The sequence below is a fragment of the Phyllostomus discolor genome, chromosome 12, assembly GCF_004126475.2.
Source record: "Phyllostomus discolor isolate MPI-MPIP mPhyDis1 chromosome 12, mPhyDis1.pri.v3, whole genome shotgun sequence".
Taxonomy (NCBI): domain Eukaryota; kingdom Metazoa; phylum Chordata; class Mammalia; order Chiroptera; family Phyllostomidae; genus Phyllostomus; species Phyllostomus discolor.
In genome coordinates this window covers 20,075,689-20,096,922 of record NC_040914.2, presented here as the reverse complement: position 1 = coordinate 20,096,922, position 21,234 = coordinate 20,075,689, and the positions used below count along the sequence as shown (strand labels likewise).

The 21,234-nt window shown below is 55.8% G+C and overlaps 3 protein-coding genes across 4 annotated transcripts; all 3 read left to right on the top strand.

Annotated features, from left to right (window-relative positions):
* The first annotated feature begins 51 nt into the window (after nt 1-51).
* Nucleotides 52-2,624, top strand: FUT1 (fucosyltransferase 1 (H blood group)). Its single transcript, XM_028530178.2, has 2 exons — nt 52-113; nt 662-2,624. Exon 2 carries the CDS (start codon nt 664-666, stop codon nt 1,774-1,776), a length of 1,113 nt encoding a protein of 370 aa, XP_028385979.1. The 5' UTR covers nt 52-113; nt 662-663; the 3' UTR covers nt 1,777-2,624.
* A 1,395-nt stretch (nt 2,625-4,019) lies between these two features.
* On the top strand, nt 4,020-8,258 carry IZUMO1 (izumo sperm-egg fusion 1). The gene is made up of 9 exons (XM_028530319.2): nt 4,020-4,762; nt 5,293-5,367; nt 5,731-5,817; nt 6,092-6,112; nt 6,388-6,468; nt 6,654-6,754; nt 7,019-7,172; nt 7,489-7,705; nt 7,958-8,258. Exons 1-9 carry the CDS (start codon nt 4,528-4,530, stop codon nt 8,256-8,258), a joined length of 1,272 nt encoding a protein of 423 aa, XP_028386120.1. The 5' UTR covers nt 4,020-4,527.
* A 129-nt stretch (nt 8,259-8,387) lies between these two features.
* On the top strand, nt 8,388-20,978 carry RASIP1 (Ras interacting protein 1). Of its 2 annotated transcripts, none has more exons than XM_036012506.1 (12): nt 8,388-8,665; nt 8,904-9,044; nt 9,603-10,285; nt 11,689-12,044; nt 14,789-15,442; nt 16,105-16,142; nt 16,374-16,525; nt 16,632-16,747; nt 17,967-18,210; nt 18,413-18,585; nt 19,858-20,005; nt 20,568-20,978. In XM_036012506.1, exons 2-12 carry the CDS (start codon nt 8,908-8,910, stop codon nt 20,765-20,767), a joined length of 2,901 nt encoding a protein of 966 aa, XP_035868399.1. In that variant the 5' UTR covers nt 8,388-8,665; nt 8,904-8,907; the 3' UTR covers nt 20,768-20,978. The 2 variants fall into 2 exon arrangements, with proteins under 2 accessions (XP_035868399.1, XP_028386071.1); XM_028530270.2 differs by having other exon boundaries at nt 8,392-8,665; nt 16,644-16,747.
* The last annotated feature ends 256 nt before the right edge of the window (nt 20,979-21,234 follow it).

The window sequence follows — 21,234 nt, the reverse complement described above, 5'->3', positions numbered from 1 at the left end:
CCGGGAACCTGGAGTCCGCGGTTCCGGGGCTGCCGGGTGTAGACCGCTCTTGAGGACAGCTGGCTGGGGCCACGCCACGGCGAGTGGGTACCCGCCACCCTCCAGGAGCTCAGGTTAGTGGGAAGGGCGGATACCCCACCCCCAGCAGTCGCACTCCCAACCTCTTTTTATGACCCGGGGAGTGACCTTCATCCTCACTGCCCTGCTAGTGCTCCACCCAAGATCAAGATCTCTTATCAACCTTGGCCCTCCAGCCACTCACTCTCTCTGTGGCCTGTGGCTTCCTGTCCCCTCCTCGGTGGATTTGATTCCTCACCCAGAGGTACACGTGAGAAAGGAGCTGGTGGAACACCACCCAGCTTCGGTGGGCCTCACGGGCGGGGTGGTGAGACTGGGCTGCAAGGTGGGGGCGCAGGTGTGGGATCCTGCACTATTGCTCTCTTGGAAACCACCGTTTTTCACCATCTGCATCCCCACGCTCCCAAATTCCAAACCTCCAGCTTCTCCTCCCTCAGATCCAGGAGTCCTGGACCCTGATCCCCTTTTCCCTGAGACCCAGAGTCCAAACCCTGAGGCCCTTCATTCATTCCTTCCAGCCTCTCCTCCCCGACACCTCCCTCAGGCTCCGAGCTTCTGCTCACTCATTTTTTCTGTCCTGCAGCCATGGGGACCCTCAGCCGCCGGCCCCTCTGTCTGACCTTCCTGCTAGCCTGTGTTCTTGCCTCGATTGCCTTCCTCCACCTCTCGCAAGACCTCTTTCACAACGTCCTGGACCTGCCCGTCCTGTTCAGGGGCAGACGCCGGGCGACAGGCCCTGTGGCCATCTTCTGCCTGTCTGGCACTCCGGTGAGCGCCAACGCCTCATCTCCCTGTCTTGCGCACCCGGCCTCCCTCTCAGGAACCTGGACCATCTCCCCGGACGGCCGGTTCGGTAACCAGATGGGGCAGTATGCCACTCTGCTGGCCCTGGCCCAGCTCAACGGCCGCCAGGCCTTCATCCTGCCCGCCATGCACGCCGCCCTGGCCCCTGTGTTCCGCATCACCCTGCCGGTGCTGGCGCCCGAGGTGGACAGAGACATGCCCTGGCGGACGCTGGACCTGAACGACTGGATGGCGGAGGAGTACGCCCACTTGCAGCAGCCTTTGCTGAAGCTCAGGGGCTTCCCTTGCTCCTGGACCTTCTTCCACCATGTCCGGGATCAGATCCGGAGGGAGTTCACCCTGCACGACCACCTTCGGGACCAGGCCCAGGATTTCCTGAGGCGGCTCCGCCTGCCCGGCACTGGGGCCACCCCGAGCACCTTCGTGGGCGTCCACGTGCGCCGTGGGGACTATCTGGAGGTGATGCCCCATCACTGGAAGGGTGTGGTGGGCGATCGCGCTTACCTCCAGCAGGCCATGGACTGGTTCCGGGCCCGGCACGTAGCCCCCGTCTTCGTGGTCACCAGCAACGGCATGGCCTGGTGCCGGCAGAACATCGATGCCTCCCAGGGCGATGTGGTGTTCGCTGGAGACGGGCAGGAGGGCTCCCCGGGCCGGGACTTCGCGCTGCTCACACAGTGCAACCACACCATCATGACCATCGGCACTTTCGGTTTCTGGGCCGCCTACCTGGCTGGTGGAGACACCGTCTACCTGGCCAACTTCACCCTGCCCGACTCCAGCTTCCTCGACATCTTCAAGCCAGAGGCCGCCTTCCTGCCTGAGTGGGTGGGCATTAACGCCGACTTGTCCCCGGTCCAGAAATTGCGGAGGAGTTTTTTTGGAATAGTCTGACCCATCCAGAGACAGCGTCACGGGTTTCCAGAGGCCGAGCAGCTACTGGCAGTCCTGCAGCAGACAGGCACCCATTTCTAGAGTGATTCTAGTTGGCTAGAATTTCAGAGAAAGAGAGGCTTTTCAGCGACTGCCTGAGCACTCTAGAACCAGCAGAAAGTATGTTCCTGATGGCTGGCAATGTCTGAGGAGGCTCATGACAGTTCTGCAAGGCACAACGGCCACCTGTTCTTCCCAGCACATATCCAGTGTACTTCTAGATGACAGTAGTACTTCTAGATGGCAGAGGGCTCAAGAATCAGAAACTACTCCCTCTAATGTTGACTGTTGAGGTCTTTTACGGAAGAGATGTTTCTCTTTCTTAGGCCCTCAGGACTGCAGGAACTCGTGGGTGTTCTAGAGCAATCACTAGCCAGCTCCCCTTCTGTGTTTCTGGAATGGTTCTAGATGGGGGGGGGCTTGCTCTAGAGAGTGGCAAACCCTGCAGGGCTCTTCCAGAGCAGTGGGGGTCCTGGAGTTCTGGAGAACATCGGTGAAGAGTTGAGTATAGGTACAGCCAGAAGCTCAACACGTCACCACTGGCAGAAAGACTGATGCAAGGCAAACTATGTGTAGTTGGGGCAGTTTCTGAGAAGAGTGAAACTCTATCCAACTCAGCCCCTGAAAAAAACCTCACAAAGACTTTATTTAGCTTATTCCAGCAGATAGGCTAAAACGTGGGAGACGGAAGAGAGGGATGGCTGCAGAAATGCTGCAGCTTCTGAAGCAAGGCTTTCCAGAAATTTAAGGAGACTTGTTTTTTTTAAGCTCAAAAACTACCAAAGACAAGCCCTGGCTGGTGCGGCTCAGTGGATTGAGTGCAGACCTGCGAACCAAAGGGTTGCTGGTTTGATCCCAGTCAGGGCACATGGCTGAGTTGTGGGCCAGGTCCCCAGTAGGGGGCGTGTGAGAGGCAACCACACTTGGATGTTTCTGTCCCTCTCTTTCTCCCTCTCTTCCCCTCTGTCTAAAAATAAATAAATAAAATCTTAAAAAAAACTACAGAAGGCAGGCACTGCCCATGTTGGCTCTGAGCTTGGGTTGCCTCTCCAAATTAAGGATGTTTCATCCTCTGCAGCTGAGCTGCTGGGGGAGATGATGGGTTTTCTGGAAGCCAGCTGGCATAAACGTGTCCTCTGGACTTGCAGAAAGCTGCTGGTACTGTGCCTAATCACTGTCTGTCTGCCCCTGAATTCACAGAACTTAGTGACAGCTGGCTTTGGCAGTGAGGGATGGGAAGATTTGGGGGTATGCAGACCCTGGATTAACCTCATATCCCAGCAGGAGGACCCTTGGCCAAAGAGGATAGGATTCTTGACTAAGGTTTCAGTATTCCCTTGATGCTTTTTGAAGGGGGAGTGAAGGTAGATACATTTATCACAAAATTGTCTAAGAATCTAAGCCCCTTTTGTAGTCCTCTTGAGGAGTTTTGAGCGATTATTCACTACTCAGCTGCCATAAGGGGGAGAGAGGGAGGTATGACTTAAAAGTCCATGTCACCAACCTGTCTGTGGATTTTTGGGGGCTTGCGCGCATGAATGTGTGTGTGTGTCAGAAGGAGGAAAAATGCACAACTTCCAGGGACACTCATGGCCCATGTGTTGGGGTATTCTCCTTGCTTAGATCTGGCAGCCTCTTGTTGCCACCCTTGCCTCTGGGCCCCAGTTCTTTTCTCGTCTCTCACTATTGGCCCCCGGACCTCACTTTCCTCTGGGACCTTGACATTCAGGCCGAGGCTGTGAGAGAAGGTGGAGCAAGAAGTGAGCACACAGTATAATTCTTTTTTTATGTATTTGTTATTGTATTTTTTTCCATTACCATTTACCCTCATACGCCACGCCCCCTCACAGTAGAACTCTTGGACTACATTTCCCACAATGCCACGGGGTTGGCTGTGGTTCTCCGCTAGGGAGAGGTCCGCAGCCTTCTGGGAGTCGTAGTCCTAGGGCTGGGAATGGCCACTTTTAGCGTCCTCCGATGTCGATGTCTGGGGTCGTGGGCATCTAGCCGGAAGCCTGGGTCCCGGGGCCCAGAGAAGGGAGCAAGCTGGAGTCCAGAATTCCATCCCTTGTTTCTGGAAAGCTGGAGCAGATAGGGTACTTCTATAGACACTTCTATCGATGCTCGGGAAGTTCGGATCTGAAAAGCCGACCGCCTCTGTGACATCAAGGCGCGATAGGCGGGGACTCCTTTGTTGTGGTCCAATCAGACTCAGAGTTGGGCTCCTGGGCGGGGCCAAGGAAGCCCCTCACGTAACATCTCTTGGGAATTTCGGGTACCAAGTAGGAAGCTAGATAGAAGGCGGAGGCTGTGGGAGTTACCTTGTAGATGGAAGTGAACTGTGACTTTGACCCCAGTCAAATCTCTATACTGCGCAACCAACCTCACCCTCGCCTCTAACAAAATCCTTAATTTCAGTAGTGGGAAAGTAGTAGAGTGGAAGGGTGTGGCCCGGTCTTCCTCTCTCAAAGCCCTGGGAACCTGGACTCAGCTCTTCAGCGAACCCTACTGTTTGAGGTTACAAGCCTCTGGAGATCGGCAGCGTCTGTTCAGGGTGCATCAGGACTCCTCGGTTCCCTAATGAGAATTGTGCTCCCTGCAAATTGGGGGTCCATTAGTCTCGGGGTAGGGCATCTCTTCATTTAGCGCTCACCTCCTCGGGGTGAGAGGACTCTTCCCAGGGGTCTGCGCAGATTGAGCGCTCCGGCCTCAATGGGGCCGCGGCTTTCCCTCCTGGTAGGGGCGCTGGCCAGCTGCCTGCTTCCTGCCTTGGGTTGTGTCATATGTGATACAAAGGTCGTGGAGGCGCTAAACTCCTTGGAGACGGATTACTTGCCAGGCCACCTGGGGGCTGAGCATCACAAAAACGTGATGAAAAGGTTAAAGCAGGCCGTGCAGGATTTCAAGGAGCTGCCGATTGACGAGGATTCCTATATGGGGGTCGTCGGTGAGGGCAGGATGGAGCCCAGACTCCAGGGTCCTGGGAAAGGAGGGATCTGGGCTAGGATTGCTGGGTGCAGGGGCAAAGGGCCGAAGGTAGAGTCTCCTGGGTTTGAAATGTAGCAGGCTTGGGTACAGATTTCAGGGTTCCTCAGGGCTAGCAAATATGGTGTTCCCCCACCCCTTAGCCTGCAATTTTATGCAACAAAACTACAACTCCCAGAAAGCAATGGGCAAATAACTTCTTTTTTTATTTTTAGGAAGGGAAGGGAGGGAGATAGAGAGAGAGAAACATCAATGTGTGGTTGCTGGGGGTTACGGCCTGCAACCCAGGAATGTACCCTGGCTGGGAATCAAACCTGGGACACTCTGGTTCCCAGCCCGCGCTCAATCCACTGAGCTACGCCAGCCAGGGCTGGCAAATAACTTCTTAACCAGGCCTATCCTTGTCTAGTGGCCCCATGGGTATTGTAGTTGCCGAGACTAGGAAGCCAATGAGGCAGTAACAGTAGAATCTGGGGTTCTGTCTTCCCACAGATGAGGCCACACTGGAAAAGGCATCCTGGAGTTTGCTGAAGGATCTGAAACGCATCACGGACAGTGATGTAAAAGGCAAATGCATGGAGGGGACAGGGCAGGGGGCTCCAGTTTCTCGAAGGGAAGTGATTGCTGGTGATGCCTGGTTGAGGCAGGGGGGTCAGGTACTGGGCTCTGGAGCCAGACTGCCTAGGTTCAGTTCCCAGCTCTGCCACTTCCTAGCTGTGTGGCCTTGCCACTTCGTCCCCCCTAAAAGGGAGACCATGACAGTGCAGACTTGTCCCAGGTGTTCTTAGCCAGCGTGTTAAGTGGCCACTCTGTTTCAGGGGTCTTCCCTGAGGAGGCCAAAAAGCGAATGCCAGGCTTGCAGACAGAGGCGAACTTCTTTGCCTGGGAGGAAGGGAGCGGACCACTCTCTCTCATCCTGCTTCTTTCCAGGTGAGCTCCTGGTGAAGGAGCTGTTCTGGATGCTGAGCCTGCAAAAGGATACCTTTGCCCGCTACGTTGCTCGGTTCCAAAAAGAGGGTGAGGAAAGATGAGAGTCCTGGACTGCAGCCCCCTCCTTCCACACTCCAAGAGTCCCTGTTCCCAGCCCCTTGCTTCCCCAAGTCTGGTCCCTCAGCTCTCCCACCCGCCTCCTTCAGACGCAGGGGTTTGGGCACCCAGCTCCTTCCTCCCCTCAAAGCCAGGAGCTCCAGTCCAGCCTCTGCCTCCCCACCCCCCGCCTCCCCGTCTCATCCTTTAACTTAAAAATCTGATTCTCTCTCTCTCTGTCTCTCTTTGTTCTCTTCTGAGGCAGCTTTTTGTCCCAACAAATGTGGTAAGTCAGCATTATGGGTGCTGGCCCTCTCTCCCTCATCCCTGCACTGTAAACACCCAGCCTTTCTGCTCCTCCTTTTGGGTCTCGGTGTTTCTTCATTCCCCACGTCTTCATTCCTGGGTCTCCAGTATTCCTTCTGCACCAAAGCCATCTTGGGGAGCATTCTTTCCTGGTTAGACCCCGACTTCCTACCAGCTGCGCTCCAGCCCTGCCCGCCCTCTCCTTTTAGCCCTGCCCCTTTGTGGGCAAATACAGCCTCGGCCCCGCTTCTTCAGGTATGATGCTGCAGACTCTGATCTGGTGCAGTACCTGCCAGAAGCAGGTTCACGCTTGTCGGAAGTCCTTGGATTGTGGGGGTGAGAGAGCTGGGCCCAATAGGAGGGGTTGGTGCCAAAGGGGTGGAGCCAGAGCAGTGACTGAGCACAGAGAGAGCGGAGACTACAGTCAGCGGGAGAGAAAAGGCGGGGCGACCCAGTGGAAAGGGGCTCCGGGGCGGCCAAGAGCCACAGAGGAGCGTTGCACAGTAACCCCCTATCTCCAGAGCGCATAATCAAGGTCCATGAAATGGAAGACATGATCCTGGACTGTGAGCTCAACTGGCACCAAGCCTCTCAAGGCCTGACCGATTACAACTTTTACAGGGTGGGGCCCTCTGAATCCTGTACCCTTGAAATCCAAGTCCACCAGGCCCATGCCAACCCTGTATCCACAGGCCTGCACCACAGTCCCTATGACCCATGACCTACCAGGCTTGGCCACCACCAACCCCCTGGGGGCCCTTTACCCTGACCACTACACCCAGGACACCCATCTCCCCCCCATGAAGTCCCCACGATCTTCTTACCCCTGTGCTCCCGCAACCCCTGAATTCCCCAGGCCTCTGTGACCCCTTGAGCTTGGGTCTAGGTTTGGAGGAACAAGTCTGAGACCTTGGTATCCAAGGGGAAAGAGCCCACCCTGACAAAGACCATGGTGGCTCCGAAGGACGCGGGGACTTACCGCTGCCAGCTGGACACCGTGAAATCCAGCCCCGCCACGGTCATCCGTTTTCACGTCAAAGGTCAGCGCTTGGGGAGTGGTACCGAAGTCTGGGACTCAGGGCCAGGGGTTGTCTCCTTCAGGGGTGTGGCTTATGGCACAAGAACTTCCTGCCAAGGTGTGATTTCACTCCATGGAAGTGTCACTTCCTGCCCTGGGTGTGGCTTCTGGCCACAGTGGCAGCCCCCCCCCCCCAGGGTGTGTCTGCCTAGGTGCAGTTGGAGGCGCGTGATTGCCTCGTGCAGGGCCTGGCCCTGGGGCCGGGGGTGGGAGGGCTTGCCTTGGCCGGTGGGACCACCATGCCTTCCCAGGGCTATTCCTTCCTTCTCCCCTGTCAGTGTTGCCCAAAAGACTCGTGGAGGAGACATCATCCTCAGACACCATGAACCAGGCTGGGGTGGCCCCGGATGGGATCACTCAGCGTCCCACCAAGCTGTCCACAGCCCTCCAGCCCCTGTCACCACAGTCTCCGAAGGTGGAGAATGTGCTGGGAAGACTGCTGGTCGGGATGCTGAGCTGGGGCTTCATGGTGCTGATTGCCAGCATCACCATCCTGTGAGCTGCCCACTGAGGAAGGCAGGGATTGGAGTGAGGGGTGGACTTCCCGGGCAGAGTGGGGTCTGGGAGCTATGGAACCCTGAAAGCTGGACTTCCACTGGGGGTGGTGCTTAGGAAAGAGTTTGGAGCTTGCTTAACCTAGGAGGGTGAGGCTTGGGTTGTTGCGTGGGTAAGATCAAATATAGGGAGGCCAGGATCTGATCTGGATCAGCTATGGGCACCCTTGCCCCAAACCCCCCTCTCCCCCAGGATACTTTGCTATTGGGCTGAGAAGGACCCTTCGTACTTCATGGATGCTGTGAAGCACTGGTTCGGCAATGGCAAGAAAGATGCTCCGAGCTCCACGGATGCTGCGAAGCACTGGTCTGGCAATGGCGAGAAAGATGCTCCAAGCTCCACGGATGCTGCGAAGCACTGGTCTGGCAATGGCGAGAAAGATGCTCCGAGCTCCACGGATGCTGCGAAGCACTGGTCTGGCAATGGCAAGAAAGATGCTCCGAGCTCCAATGTTCCAGAGACAAAGACCAACATCATCTTGAGGAGTCAATAAAGATTTATCTGTTTGTCTAAGTATCTGACTCACTCCTCCATAAGGATCCTAACTTTTGGTCCCGCGCTCCCCCGCCCCTCCCAGGAGAGATCTGGGGATGGTCTCCCATCTGAGGGAGGAGGGGCTGGAGATCAGGCCCCCTGGGTCCTGGCAACAACAGAATTCCAGAATCAAGGAGTGGGGCAGAGCCAGCCCTACCCTCCCCCAGGCCCCCGTTCCCTCACAGGACGCCCCCTCCCCGCTCTTCCTGCCGGGGTTTCCTCTTGCCTTTTCCTGTCCCCCACCCAGTGCTGGGAGCTGGGGCCGAGAGGAAAGGCTGGGAGCTGGGGCCGAGGAGCAGTGGGGTCAGGAACAGACCCGGCCGACGGAGCCAGGGCCCCTCGGGTGCTGCTGGGACCCGAAGCAGGGTAAGAGCTGGGGACCCAGGAGTCCCGATCCCTCCTTCCTCAGACCCAGGAGTCAGTCCTCAGCCACTTCCCATCCCCACACCCAGGAGCCCAGGCTCGCATCCTCCCTCTCCTCTACCCAGACTCGGGATCCGAGCCCCAGTCCCCTCTCCCTGCTCTGAGTGAGTCCAGGCGCCCCTCTGGCCCATCCCCACCACTCAGAGCCTCAGCAGCTGGGGCCTCGCCCTCCCTCCCTTAGGGCCATGCTATCTGGTGAACGGAAGGAGGGCGGGAGCCCCCGCTTTGGGAAGTTGCATCTCCCCGTGGGCCTGTGGATCAATTCTCCCAGGAAGCAGCTGGCCAAGTTGGGGCGGCGCTGGCCTAGCGCTGCCTCCGTCAAGTAAGTGGCCTCCTCCTCGAAACTCCTGCCCGGGCCCATCTGCCTCCTGTCTGCCTTGTTTACGACCCCTTCCCCGCACTGGGCAGTGCCAGGGACCCCTGCCTGGGCGAGTGAGCTGGCATTCGAGAGGCCACCGTGGGCCATGGTCACATTGGAGGGGGGTGGGGGGAGTGTGGGGCCTGGAGACGGACTTAGGCCCGTGGCCACAGAGATGGGGACCCAGAAGGAACATGGGTTTGAGTCACCTTCCTCCTCCCCTCCCTGCTCACCCCTTGCAATTTCCTTCTGTGGGACTCGCCTTTACTTACTTACTTATTTATTTATTTTATCTCTCCCTCTGCCTCCGGCTTCTGCCCATCCTCCATTTCCATACACCCTACACTTTGCGATTTTCTGTGGGTCTCTGTCTCCTCTCCATGGGTCTGTCACTCCACCTCTGGGTCTCCCTACCCTCCTGTCTGGGTCTCTGTTCACCTCCCTCCTTCTCTAACTCCCCTGTCCCTACGTGTCTTTCTGGGTCTCTCTCCCCCGCATCGCTGCTCCTCCTCGGGCTCCCAGGTCTTCCTCTTCAGACACGGGGAGCCGCAGCAGCGAGCCACTGCCCCCGCCGCCGCCGCACGTGGAGCTGCGGCGGGTGGGCGCGATTAAGGCGGCCGGGGGAGCCTCGGGGAGTCGCGCCAAGCGCATCTCCCAGCTCTTTCGGGGCTCGGGCACCGGAGCCACGGGATCTGGCGGCACAGGAGGTCCCGGGACCCCCGGGAGTGCGCAGCGCTGGGCCAGCGAGAAGAAGCTGCCTGACCTGGCGGCGGGAGTGGCCCCTGAGCCCTCCCTGGCCACTCGCGCCACTGCGCCCCCGGGGGTCCTCAAGATCTTCGGCGCCGGACTGGCGTCGGGAGCTAACTACAAGAGTGTGCTGGCCACGGCGCGCTCCACGGCACGCGAGCTGGTGGCCGAGGCACTGGAGCGCTATGGGCTAGCCAGCAGCCCGGGCAGCGGCCCCGGTGAGAGCAACTGCGTGGACGCCTTCGCGCTGTGCGACGCGCTGGGCAGGCCAGCGACTGGCGTAGGCAACGGCGAGTGGCGGGCGGAGCACCTGCGCGTGCTGGGCGACTTGGAGCGCCCGCTGCTGGTGCAGGAACTGTGGCGGGCGCGGCCAGGCTGGGCGCGGCGTTTCGAGCTGCGTGGCCGGGAAGAGGCCCGCCGCCTGGAGCAGGAGGCCTACGGGGCTTCGGACAACGAAGGTGAGCCGGACCCGCGGAACTTTGGGGGCGGGGCCTGCGGGCCCCGGGTTGGTTTGGGGGCGGGGCCAGTGAGAAGGATTGGCTGGGTCTTGGGGCGGGGCCAGAGAGGCGGGGCCTGCAGGGCGGGAAGAGGGTCCCTCGGAAGGGGACTAGGTAGGACCTGCGGCACTGGGTCTAGGGGAGGTAGGAGCTGGGGCCACACCAGGGTCAGCCAGAAGGGCTAGGCTAGAGTCCTTGGGATAAGTGCGGCGCTCCTGGGCGGGGCCTATGATGCTGGCTGGGGCAGGGTTTGCAGAATAGAGTAGCCTGGAACAGGAGGTGTTGGGTGGGGCCTCTCAAAGTAGTAGGTTGAAGTGGCTCCTGAAGAGATTTATGTGGATGGAGACTAGAAGGTGGTGGGTGGTGGATGCGAAGAAATGTGCTGCTAGATCAAAGCTTAGGAATGGGCGGGACCTCAGAGGGGTGGGCCTTAGAGCAGGTGGCCTTGAGCTGGACTGGCTGCCAAGTCCGAGGGCTGGGGCTTGAGGGTGCATGGCAGAGCCTGGCTTGGGTGGGGCCAGGCTCACAGGAGTGGGAGCAGCGCAAGGAGCCCTGTACCTCTTTTCCGTTTCTGAGTCTCCTTTTGGAAAGTAGAGTGGTGTGGCAGTTAAGCTGATGGGCTTTGAACTCAAGCTGAGATTCCAATCCATTCTTAGCCAGTTAAACTCAGCAAAATGCTAAGGGAAGATTCAATGAGAGAGGAGTGCACATAAATAATTTCAGCACAGTTCTTGGCACATCAGTTGCTTAATAAGAAATGGCAATTATAACCATCATTGTCTTTATTTCCCCTCCTCCAAACAGCATTCATTGGGCACCTGCTCTGGGCCATACATTATTTAGGACCCTGGGGGAATACAATGGGGACACCAACAGGTGAAGTTTCCTTCTTCCTGGATTCTATAGCCTAGTGAGAAACACATCAGTTCACTAGTTCACTTCACTTCCACTAGGCACCTACTGTATGCCTGAGCTGTGCAGGGCCCAGACAAAGCCTGACGTGCCCAGGCGTGCTGCTCTCTACTTCAGCTTGGAATGTCAGGGGAGGGTGTTCTGTTTCCCTGGGGGCAGGGGCTTCCCTGTTCACTACAAAGTCCCTAGTGCCCAACACATAGTAAGTGTTCAAAATATATTAGTTGAAAGAATGAATGAACTTCTGAGCTGAAAACTTCAAGACAGGTAGGAGTCAGGCAGAAAGTATGTTCCAGGCACAGGGAAGAGCATATGCTAAAACCTAAATATGGGAAACAGCTTCATCTCTCTGTAGCCAATTCTTGGTCTCTTGATAATCTCCAGATCTCTGAGTCTGTCTCTCCCTGTGTGTTTTCCCAGTTGTGGCCTCATTGCTTTCAATCTCTCTGCAGGCACGGGCCCTGCCTTATGGCGGCCACAGAAGAACCGCTCCCGGGCAGCATCCGGCGGTGCGGCGCTGGCCAGCCCTGGCCCAGGGTCAGGGTCAGGGCCCCAGGCTGGGTCAGCGGGCAAGGAGCGCTCGGAAAATCTGTCCCTGCGGCGCAGTGTGTCAGAGCTCAGCCTGCAGGGTCGGCGGCGGAGGCAGCAGGAGCGCAGGCAGCAGGCACTTAGCATGGCCCCAGGGGCAGCGGATGCCCAAATCGGACCTACAGACCCTGGCGACTTTGATCAGTTGACGCAGTGCCTCATCCAGGCCCCCAGCAACCATCCCTACTTCCTGCTGCTCCAGGGCTACCAGGATGCCCAGGTAAGCACAGCCTCTCCTACAGAGAGAGCCCTATGTTCCACCCTTTGGTTGAAGGGTAACAAAACTACAACCCCAGAATTCCTTGGGTCATGGTAGTCTCAGGGATGCTGGAAGGCGTGATCCCAGAAAGGCAGGAGATATTGTCAGAGAGGATGGTAGGAATGGTGGATAGATGGCCAGAGAAGATTCTGGGACAAATAGGGAATAGTTCTTTTCATTTGAAGTTGGGGAAAAACATTGTCTTCCTCAAGGGTGAATGAGAGAGGCTACCGTGGAAAGGAAATCTCCTTAAAGTGTCTATTTCTTGAGGGGGAATAATAGAAGAGTCTATCTTCTGAGGAAGCCTAATATTTTCAGCAGAGGAGTGGACTCATCCATTTTTAAAGATTTTGTGTATTTATTTTTAGAGGGAGGGGGAAAGGAGGGAGAGAGAGGGGGAGAGAAACATCAGTGTGAGACAAACATCTATCAGTTGCCTCTCACACACACCCCAACCAGGGACCTGGCCCGCAACCCAGGTATGCACCCTGACCAGAATTGAACCCATGACCTTTTGCTTCCAAGACAATGTTCAACCCACTGAGCCATGCCAGTCAGGGCATCCTTTTTCAAAAGATTGTTTACATTGGCATGATTTGACCATTGCTGATGGGGGCAGGTGGTCCTGACCCTTCTATTTTACATATTTAGGGGGCAATAGACTTTGTTTATTAAGGGTCAGAGAGGGAGAAAGGATGAGCAGTTGAGGGTCATAGAACTGTAAGGTATTAGTGGAAATACTCATTTTTGTGTGATGAGTAGGAGAACCATCCTTATGAGGTTGCTGGCTTCTGCTAACAGTGGAACAGCCAAACTCAACAGGTACCATTGGGACCCATGGGAAAGCCCACTGTAGAAGGTGGTGAAGTTGACTGAACAGTTCCATTTGTACTACCAGAGAGAGATCCAATTGGGTTGGCGGCTTGGCTCTGTGTATGAGTGAGAGTTTAAGACTATTCAGAGAAGAGCTTGCACAGAAGAACTCATTCCTTCGTTGAGGCAAGGGGATGGGGCAAGTCCATTGTAGAAAAGGGTTTACATGTATCACAACAGCCCATTCCTCCAGACAAGACTGGAGAAAGGAGGGTCAATTTTGGGAATGTAGTCAAATTAGAAGGATCCATTTGGGGGTGTATAAGGCAGTGTGTTATGGGAAGAGGGGAAAACATTGGAAACATTCATTCTTTTGGGTGATGTTCATGAGACATTCCTTTGTAAGAAAGAGGCTTTACTGGAAGTGTCCGATCCTTGGAAACGAGTAAGAGGTGAATTGATCACAGAAAGGGATTTATGTGCATTTCTCTATGCATGGGTGGCCGTAACTGGAGAGTTCATGGTGTGTGCTGTGGGAGCGTCTCTTCTTGGTGTAAGGAAGAGGAGAGCCCATTTCAGAAATGGAGTTCATATATTTTGGATCATTCCATTCCTTGAGACAGGGATGGAAAACAGGAGAGCCTCCCTCCAGTAGGCAGTCAGACTGGAAAGGTCCATCTTTCTAGACAGGCAGATGAGCAAACCCGTCGTAGAAAGGGGTGTCTTTAGAAAAGTCCACCCATGAGATAAAGGTCATATGGGAGCATTTGGTGCAGAAAGAGGATCTGGGAATATCAGAATGAGTCCTCTCAGACCTGAGTGAAGGACAGAAGGGTCGACTCGAAGAAGGGAATCAGCCCGAGCTATTCCACTTTTATAGGATGGGGATGGGAGAGTCATTTTGGGGGGGAGGGGTCTTCTGCAATGCACCTTTTCACTGGGTGGACGACATGGGACACTCCACTGTAAGAAGAGGGCCTCCTTGAACACATGTATTAACATGGTGAGGTCACTAGAAGCGCCACTATTCGGAGATATCCTTGGAAACATCCTTTTTGGGGGATGGGAATACCAAGAGCATCCACTGATGGAAGGGAGAGTGGCTCCGGAAGCCTCCACCATGGGGGAGGGGGTAACAGGTGAGTCCCTTGTAGGGTTATGTCTCCTTGGAGGCAGGTCCATCACAGGGCGGGAAAAAAACGAGCCCATCGTAGAAATGGGTCTCTTTGGAAGTGGTCGTTTGTGGGGTGGAGATCGTGGAAGAAATATTTGCTCAAAAGGGGAATCTCTTTAAAAGTATGTGTTCCTTGATTTGGGAATATTGAGGGTGACTGTTTTGGCAAGGAGAAATGTCTCTAGAAGCCTCCACCATGGGGGTGGAATGATGGGTAAGGGGGGCCTGGGGTAGGGAAATGGGTGTGATCCTTGGGGAAAGAAGCTTTTCTTGGAAAGGTCCATTCTTTGAGGGGGAGGGCAGTGGGGTGGTCCACTGTGGTCATGGGGGGTGCGGTTTCTTTGGAAGGGCCCATTCTCCGGGCTGGATGTCACAGGCAAGTCCACTGTGGGAGGGATTGCCTTGAAACTGCCCGTTCAGAGCAGGCAAGGAGAAGGGAAAAATCTATTAGAAAAAGATCTGGGAAGCATCCGCTTTTTGAGGGAGGGGCCTGGTGGTGACCACGGCAAGAAGGGGTTTTCAGGCCCCGTGTTGTGGGCCGGCCCTCCTGGGAGGCGGGGGTAATTGGCGAGCCTTTGGGGTCGCGGAGACCTCCCTGGAAGTGTTCATGCGTGGGAGGCAGTCGATGGGAGAGTGGACTGTCCTAAAGAGACCTCCTTGAAAGCGTCCATCCACGGGAAACGGTATTCTTACCACTGCATCTTCACACTCCCCCCAGGACTTCGTGGTCTACGTGATGACGCGGGAGCAGCACGTGTTCGGTCGGGGCGGGAACTCCTCAGCCCGTGGCGGGTCCCCCGCCCCATACGTGGACACCTTTCTCAACGCCCCAGACATCCTGCCACGTCACTGCACGGTGCGCGCGGGCCCTGAGCCCCCGGCCATGGTGCGCCCCTCCCGGGGAGCGCCGGTCACGCACAACGGGTGCCTGCTGCTGCGCGAGGCCGAGCTGCACCCGGGCGACCTGCTGGGGCTGGGCGAGCACTTCCTCTTCATGTACAAGGACCCCCGCAACGGGGGCTCGGGGGCGGCGCGGCCCTCCTGGCTGCCTGCACGCCCCGGGGTCGCGCCTCCGGGTCCTGGCTGGGCCTTCTCTTGCCGCCTGTGTGGCCGTGGCCTGCAGGAGCGCGGCGAGGCGCTGGCTGCTTACCTGGACGGCCGTGAGCCCGTGCTGCGTTTCCGGCCACGCGAGGAGGAGGCGCTGCTTGGGGAGATCGTGCGCACCGCGGCCGCCGGCGCAGGGGACCTGCCACCGCTCGGGCCCGCCACGCTGCTGGCTCTGTGCGTGCAGCACTCAGCGCGAGAGCTGGAGCTGGGCCACCTGCCGCGCCTGCTGGGCCGCCTGGCCCGGCTTATCAAGGAGGCTGTCTGGGTGAGCGACCCTACCGCTGCCCAGCCCCACTTACATCCCAGGTCCTCCCCGCACCTCTCACCCAGTTTCAGAGCGGGGCGGGGTGACACTGGTCTCCCAAGGTGCCTCAGGAGGGGCTTGGGCTGTAAAGCAGGGGGTCCTATGGGATGCTGGGAGTTGCGGATTCATCCCCCTGCAAGATGTGGATCTTATGGAGGAAACTCTTCGGGGAGATGGAGGCGTGGGGGTGAGGGGGAAGAGATCCCGTTATATGAAAAGTTGGAAGAGACCATTCTGAGAACTGAGGCAGGAAGCCCACTGGGTCTGAAGCTTGGAGCAGGAGTGGGCGAGACCAGTGCGGGAGGTGGGGGGGGGCAAACCCAGAAGTGCGGGGAGATGCCCCCGGGGGAGAGGGTTGTTGCAGGCTAGTGCGGTAGGGCCTATTAGAGGATTTGGGAAGTTCCTTGGGAGTAAGAAGCAGCTCTGAGAAGTGGACCTGAGGGAGACAGATCGCTCACCATCACAGAGATGTGTGTTTTAGAAGAGGAGAGTTCATTCTGAAGCCTGAGAGTTAGAGTCCATTTGAAAAGTGAGGAGAGTCTCTGAAAAAGGGCTTCTAGAAAAACGCATGGGCCTGTGTCCTCGACCCCCCTCACCTTGATTCTAATCTTACTGTTTCACAGGAAAAGATTAAGGAGATTGGAGACCGTCAGCCTGAGAAGTAAGAGGAGTTCTGGGGAGAAGCATCTTGAGGGATGCGGGGGTTGGGGCTTGCGGTCAGTTCTGTTCACTCCACGCCTGTCAGAACTCGAGTTTTGGCTCTTCCTCGAGACTCGACTTGTCCAGCCAGGAAATGGGGGTTAGACTGAATCCACAACTGGACCCAGATCTCAGGGTTTGGACGCGATGGTGGGGTTGGGCAAGGATCACAGGTCCCATCCTCCCTCCCCAGCCACCCAGAGGGCGTCCCCGAGGAGCCCTTGACCCCCGAGGCGGTGTCGGTGGAGCTGCGGCCCCTCATGCTGTGGATGGCCAACACCACGGAGCTGCTGAGCTTCGTGCAGGAGAAGGTGCTGGAGATGGAGAAGGAGGCCGACCAGGAGGGTGAGCTCGGGCCCTGACGCAGGCCTGTCCAAGCCCCCTGCTGCCTCCCGAACCCGGGGACCCGGGCTCCCGTCTGCCAGCCCCCGGCTCTCCCTCTCATGCCCAGACGTGCCCTCAGACCCACAGCTCTGCAATGACCTGGAGCTGTGCGACGAGGCCATGGCCCTCCTGGACGAGGTCATCATGTGTACCTTCCAGCAGTCTGTCTACTACCTCACCAAGGTTGGCCCGGACTCCCGCTTCCCCTCTGGCATCCCTTCACTTCCCACGTGAACTCCTTCACGTGGCTCTGGGGGCACTTCCTCTTTGACCTCACAAGATTTCCTGCTTCGCTGATATCACTTCCCATTTTGCAAGTCTGACAGCACTTCCTGCCTGAGCACATGTCACTTCCTGCCTTTCTGGGTTCTCTTCCCATCTCTGCCACTGTCCCCTCCAGACAGTCTGGCCTCCCTACCTGGTTATATCACATAATCACGGTCTCCAGCTCCCTTTTCCTAAGTTCAGTCTTCAGTCACTGATAAGTTGTTAGATAGATAGATAAATAAATACACAGGCATATAGATATAACGAGATCGAATAGTGTTAGCTACTGTCATTTAAACTAAAGGTCCTCTTTAATCAGTCCTCACTCCCTGCGTCTGCTGACTTCACTTTCTATCACTCTGAATTCACTCTCTTTTCTGAGCCACAGACCTTTTCTCCCTGGAGTGTCCATCCTACAGGAGCTACTTGCGGCCCCAGGTCCCTTCCCCCTACCCCCCCACCCACCCCATACCACCCTCTCCCTTAACGTTGCTTCTTGGAATTCTCAGGGTTCCTGGCTTATGGGGGTCCGATTCCCTGTCTGTGAAATGAAAGGGGATCTTTGGGGACAGATAGTCTGTGTCCCTGGAGGAGCCTTGATTTTCGAACCCCTTTCCTTCAAGGCTTCACTTCCTGCACATCCTTGCCAAGTGCGCTGTTCTTTCTTTTCTGGCTCTGACCTCATTTCCTGTCCTTGTCATCTCGCTCTCCACTGGCTAACTGCCACCCCACTCCCACTTCCTGACTCTCCATTCTTTCTCTTTCCTTCTGGGATTCTGGATAAATAATTCTTTGATTGAAGGGGGACTCTTTGTTCAGATCCTTTGTCCTCCTTAAGCTGTTTCTGTTGAGGAGCTGTGTCCCATAGGGCACCAAGGGTGGTCTTAAAATATGCAAGAAACTTGTGCAAAGCCTTTCTTAAGACTTGAGGTGTCCCAGGCTTGATGAATGCTAGAAACCCAATGGAAAGTAGGAAATTGCTCATGGAGACAGATCTTCAGGGTGTTGAAGGCAGAATGGACTACAATTCCCAGAAACCTTTGGTGGAGCTCTCCACTATCTGGGTGGGCTACTACCCTGTCACCTCTAGGGAGCTGTGGTCTGATCATTTGTTTGCATCTCTGTATCTCCTTAGACTCTCTATTCAACGCTGCCTGCTCTCCTGGACAGTAACCCTTTCACAGGTGGGGCAGAGCTTCCGGGGCCTGGCGCGGAGCTGGAGGCCATGCCCCTGGGTTTGAGACCTACCCTAGGCGTGTTCCAGGCAGCTCTGGAACTGACCAGCCAGTGCGAGCTGCATCCGGACCTTGTGTCGCAGACTTTCGGCTATTTGTTCTTCTTCTCCAATGCATCCCTTCTCAACTCACTGATGGAACGAGGTGAGGGTCAGACTGGGAGGGGCAAGGAGGCATGGACAGACCACTGCGATCCATGTTGAGAGTCAGACACATAACAGGCTAAGGCCCAACCTTTAGGGACTGGAAAGCACGCTCCAGATCCCAAGCTGCAGGACGGGAAGAGTCTGGGAGGCAGAAGGGCAGGTTCCACACACCCACTGCTGTTCATACCCTTCCCCCACAGGTCAAGGCCGACCTTTCTATCAGTGGTCTCGAGCTGTCCAAATCCGGACCAACCTGGACCTTGTCTTGGACTGGCTGCAGGGGGCTGGGCTGGGGGACATTGCCACCGAGTTCTTCCGGAAACTGTCAATGGCTGTGAACCTGCTCTGTGTGCCCCGCACATCCCTGCTCAAGGTGATTCCTGACCCTTGACCTCTGACTTCTCAGTCATCCTCTGTATTCAGCTTATCTTACCCTTGGATCTTCCCTTGAAGTCCATGTTATCACCAGTCCCAGCTCAGACACCATGGATGATGCATTGGCAGCTATAAGGAGGTGCCCTGCAAGTGTCCAAACTGGGCTGCATCTGAATCCCAGTGGGACTTATTAAAAACAGTTTCCAGGGCCCCACCCCTCAGACATACTGATTCACGAAGTCTAGTCTGAGAGCGATGTGATGGTTAAAACATTCATTGAACATAAACTACATGTCAGACACTATTTAGCATTTCTAGCTGAATGCCCCGTCAGATAGGTTATTAATTGCCAATTTTTTCTCAGACAAGGAAACAGAATCAGGATGACTAGGTCACCTGATTTCATTTATTTATTTGTCAAACTTGGCAGAATATTTAATAAGTCTGGGCAGTGTTCTAAGTACTTTATAATCTTGCCATATTGAATATTCATAATAACCCTAGTAGGTAGTTCCTAATCTCTCCCAATTCACAGGTGAGGAAAGTGAGACACAGTGACTTGCCAGAAGGTAATAAGGCACCAAGCTGGGGTGGGATTTGTTTTTGTGTGTGTGTGTGTGTTTTAATTTTTTTTTTATTTTTAAAGAGAGGGGAAGGGAAGTAGAAAGAGAGGGAGAGAAACATCAGTGTCTGGTTGTCTCTTATGTGGCCCCCACTGGGAACCTGGCCTGCAACCCAGGCACGTGCCCTGACCGGGAATTGAACCAGTGACCCTTTGGTTCTCAGCCCATGCTCGATCCACTGAGCTACACCCGCCAGGGCACCAAGCTGGAGTTTCTGAACCCGGACAATCTGGGTCCAGAGTCTGTGGTTTTTTAATCACACTCATGATTCTGATGCCAGCTAGGTTAGGTGTGGAAATTTTCAAAGATACAAAAAATAGCCACACTGGAATATCCATCCCCACACACTCATCACCAACTTCAATGCTATGAATGAATGGCTAATTTTGTTTCTTCTCCATCTCATCCTGCTCCTTCTTCATTTATTCTCCAGCAAATCTCATTTAAACCCCTGCCCCCCTCACCCCCCGCCGAGAGCACACCCTTGCCATCACTTCGGTGACAACCAGGCTTCATGGTGCCCAAAGGACATTGCACCCACGCGGGTGCATCTCACTACGTCCACCCGCTTTACAGAGGGCTTTCCATTTAAGATTTTTCAGCTGCTCCATAGTGATCAAAGCCTTCTCAACTCATCTTCCCACCAGGCTTCGTGGAACAGTCTACGCACTGACCACCCCACGCTGACCCCTGCTCAGCTTCACCATCTGCTCAGCCACTACCAGCTGGGTCCTGGCCGTGGGCCTCCACCTGCTTGGGACCCTCCCCCTACAGAACGAGATGCTGTGGACACAGGTGAGGAGAGATGGGGACCGGCATTGTGACTATCAGCTTTCTTCTGTCCTCAGGACCTAAGAATCCATAGCCCTAGCCCCTTCCTCCTTTTGCCTCAGGATTCTGGACCCCTAGCCCTCTCCTCCCTGAGTCACCAAGTGCTGGACCTCAATTCCCTTTTCTCCAGGATACAAGAGTTCAAGCACCCAGCCCCCTTGTTTTCCTAGGGGTTCAGATTCCCCAGCTTCTTTCTCCCACAAACTACCCTCCCTGTCATCTAGGACTCCCGGGTCCAGAACCTCCATTCGAAAGAATCCGTAAAACTAGATTTCTAGCCCTTCCTTCCTCATGGACCCAAGAACCCAACAATATCACCCGTTTCCCAGGCAACTGTAGCCTTTCATAGTCTGAACTACAACTCCCATGATGCTTGGAGACTCCAAGGGTCGCGTTTGAGTGGGCCCCCGCTCCAGGAGTTGCTGGGGATTGAAGTTTTCTTCCTTCGGATGTGACGCAGCCCTTTTTTAATATTGCTGCCTAACGCCCATTTTCAGATTTTAACTCCGTGTTTGCGATCTCACAGGGGACATCTTCGAAAGCTTCTCCTCCCACCCTCCCCTCATCCTGCCCTTGGGTAGCTCGCGCCTGCGCCTCACAGGGCCAGTAACGGACGACGCCCTGCACCGTGAACTGCGCAGACTCCGGCGCCTCCTCTGGGATCTTGAGCAGCAGGAACTTCCGGCCAATCACCGCCACGGGCCTCCTGTGGCCTCGCCTCCTTGAAAACCAATAGAAACAAATGCGCGAGCCTTGAAAATTGCTCGGCTTCTACTCAATGGAGCCCAACTGAGCGCAGAACTTTCTGGGAGTTGTAGTTCTTTCCCGCTTGGAATGCTGGGAGTTCGAGTTTTGGGGTCGTAGAGGATGGGACGGTGGGTAGATGGGCTTGGGCTTTGAGTTCCAGGAGAAATAAAGGCATCTGTGGTATTGGCAACGCCTCACTTGTTAAGACCGGGGAGCGTTAGTGATGATGATTTCCTGCGGACACTGGCGCCGGGGCCCTTGCCTGGAGCGTTGGGCTCTTGCCGACTTCGAGGGGGTATTTATAACCACGGCCTCAGCTTGCCCTCTTGTACGTAATCCAACCCAGGAGCCCTGGGGCCTCCCACGAATCTTAGGACAGAGCTCTAAGTTTGCTCTGCCATATGTCAGGCCCTCAGCGCTGCCAGTGGGAACCAGCCATCATCTCG

What these genes read in the sequence shown, in the direction of transcription:
- FUT1 (XM_028530178.2), top strand. Translation starts at nt 664, where the DNA reads ATGGGGACCCTCAGCCGCCGGCCCCTCTGTCTGACCTTCCTGCTAGCC.
- RASIP1 (XM_036012506.1), top strand. Translation starts at nt 8,908, where the DNA reads ATGCTATCTGGTGAACGGAAGGAGGGCGGGAGCCCCCGCTTTGGGAAG. An exon ending in CCTAGCGCTGCCTCCGTCAA is followed by an intron (nt 9,045 to 9,602) that starts GTAAGTGGCCTC and finishes TCGGGCTCCCAG; the next exon opens with GTCTTCCTCTTCAGACACGG. An exon ending in ACGAGATGCTGTGGACACAG is followed by an intron (nt 20,006 to 20,567) that starts GTGAGGAGAGAT and finishes GCGATCTCACAG; the next exon opens with GGGACATCTTCGAAAGCTTC.
- IZUMO1 (XM_028530319.2), top strand. Translation starts at nt 4,528, where the DNA reads ATGGGGCCGCGGCTTTCCCTCCTGGTAGGGGCGCTGGCCAGCTGCCTG. An exon ending in CCGATTACAACTTTTACAGG is followed by an intron (nt 6,755 to 7,018) that starts GTGGGGCCCTCT and finishes GCTTGGGTCTAG; the next exon opens with GTTTGGAGGAACAAGTCTGA. An exon ending in CATCCGTTTTCACGTCAAAG is followed by an intron (nt 7,173 to 7,488) that starts GTCAGCGCTTGG and finishes CTCCCCTGTCAG; the next exon opens with TGTTGCCCAAAAGACTCGTG.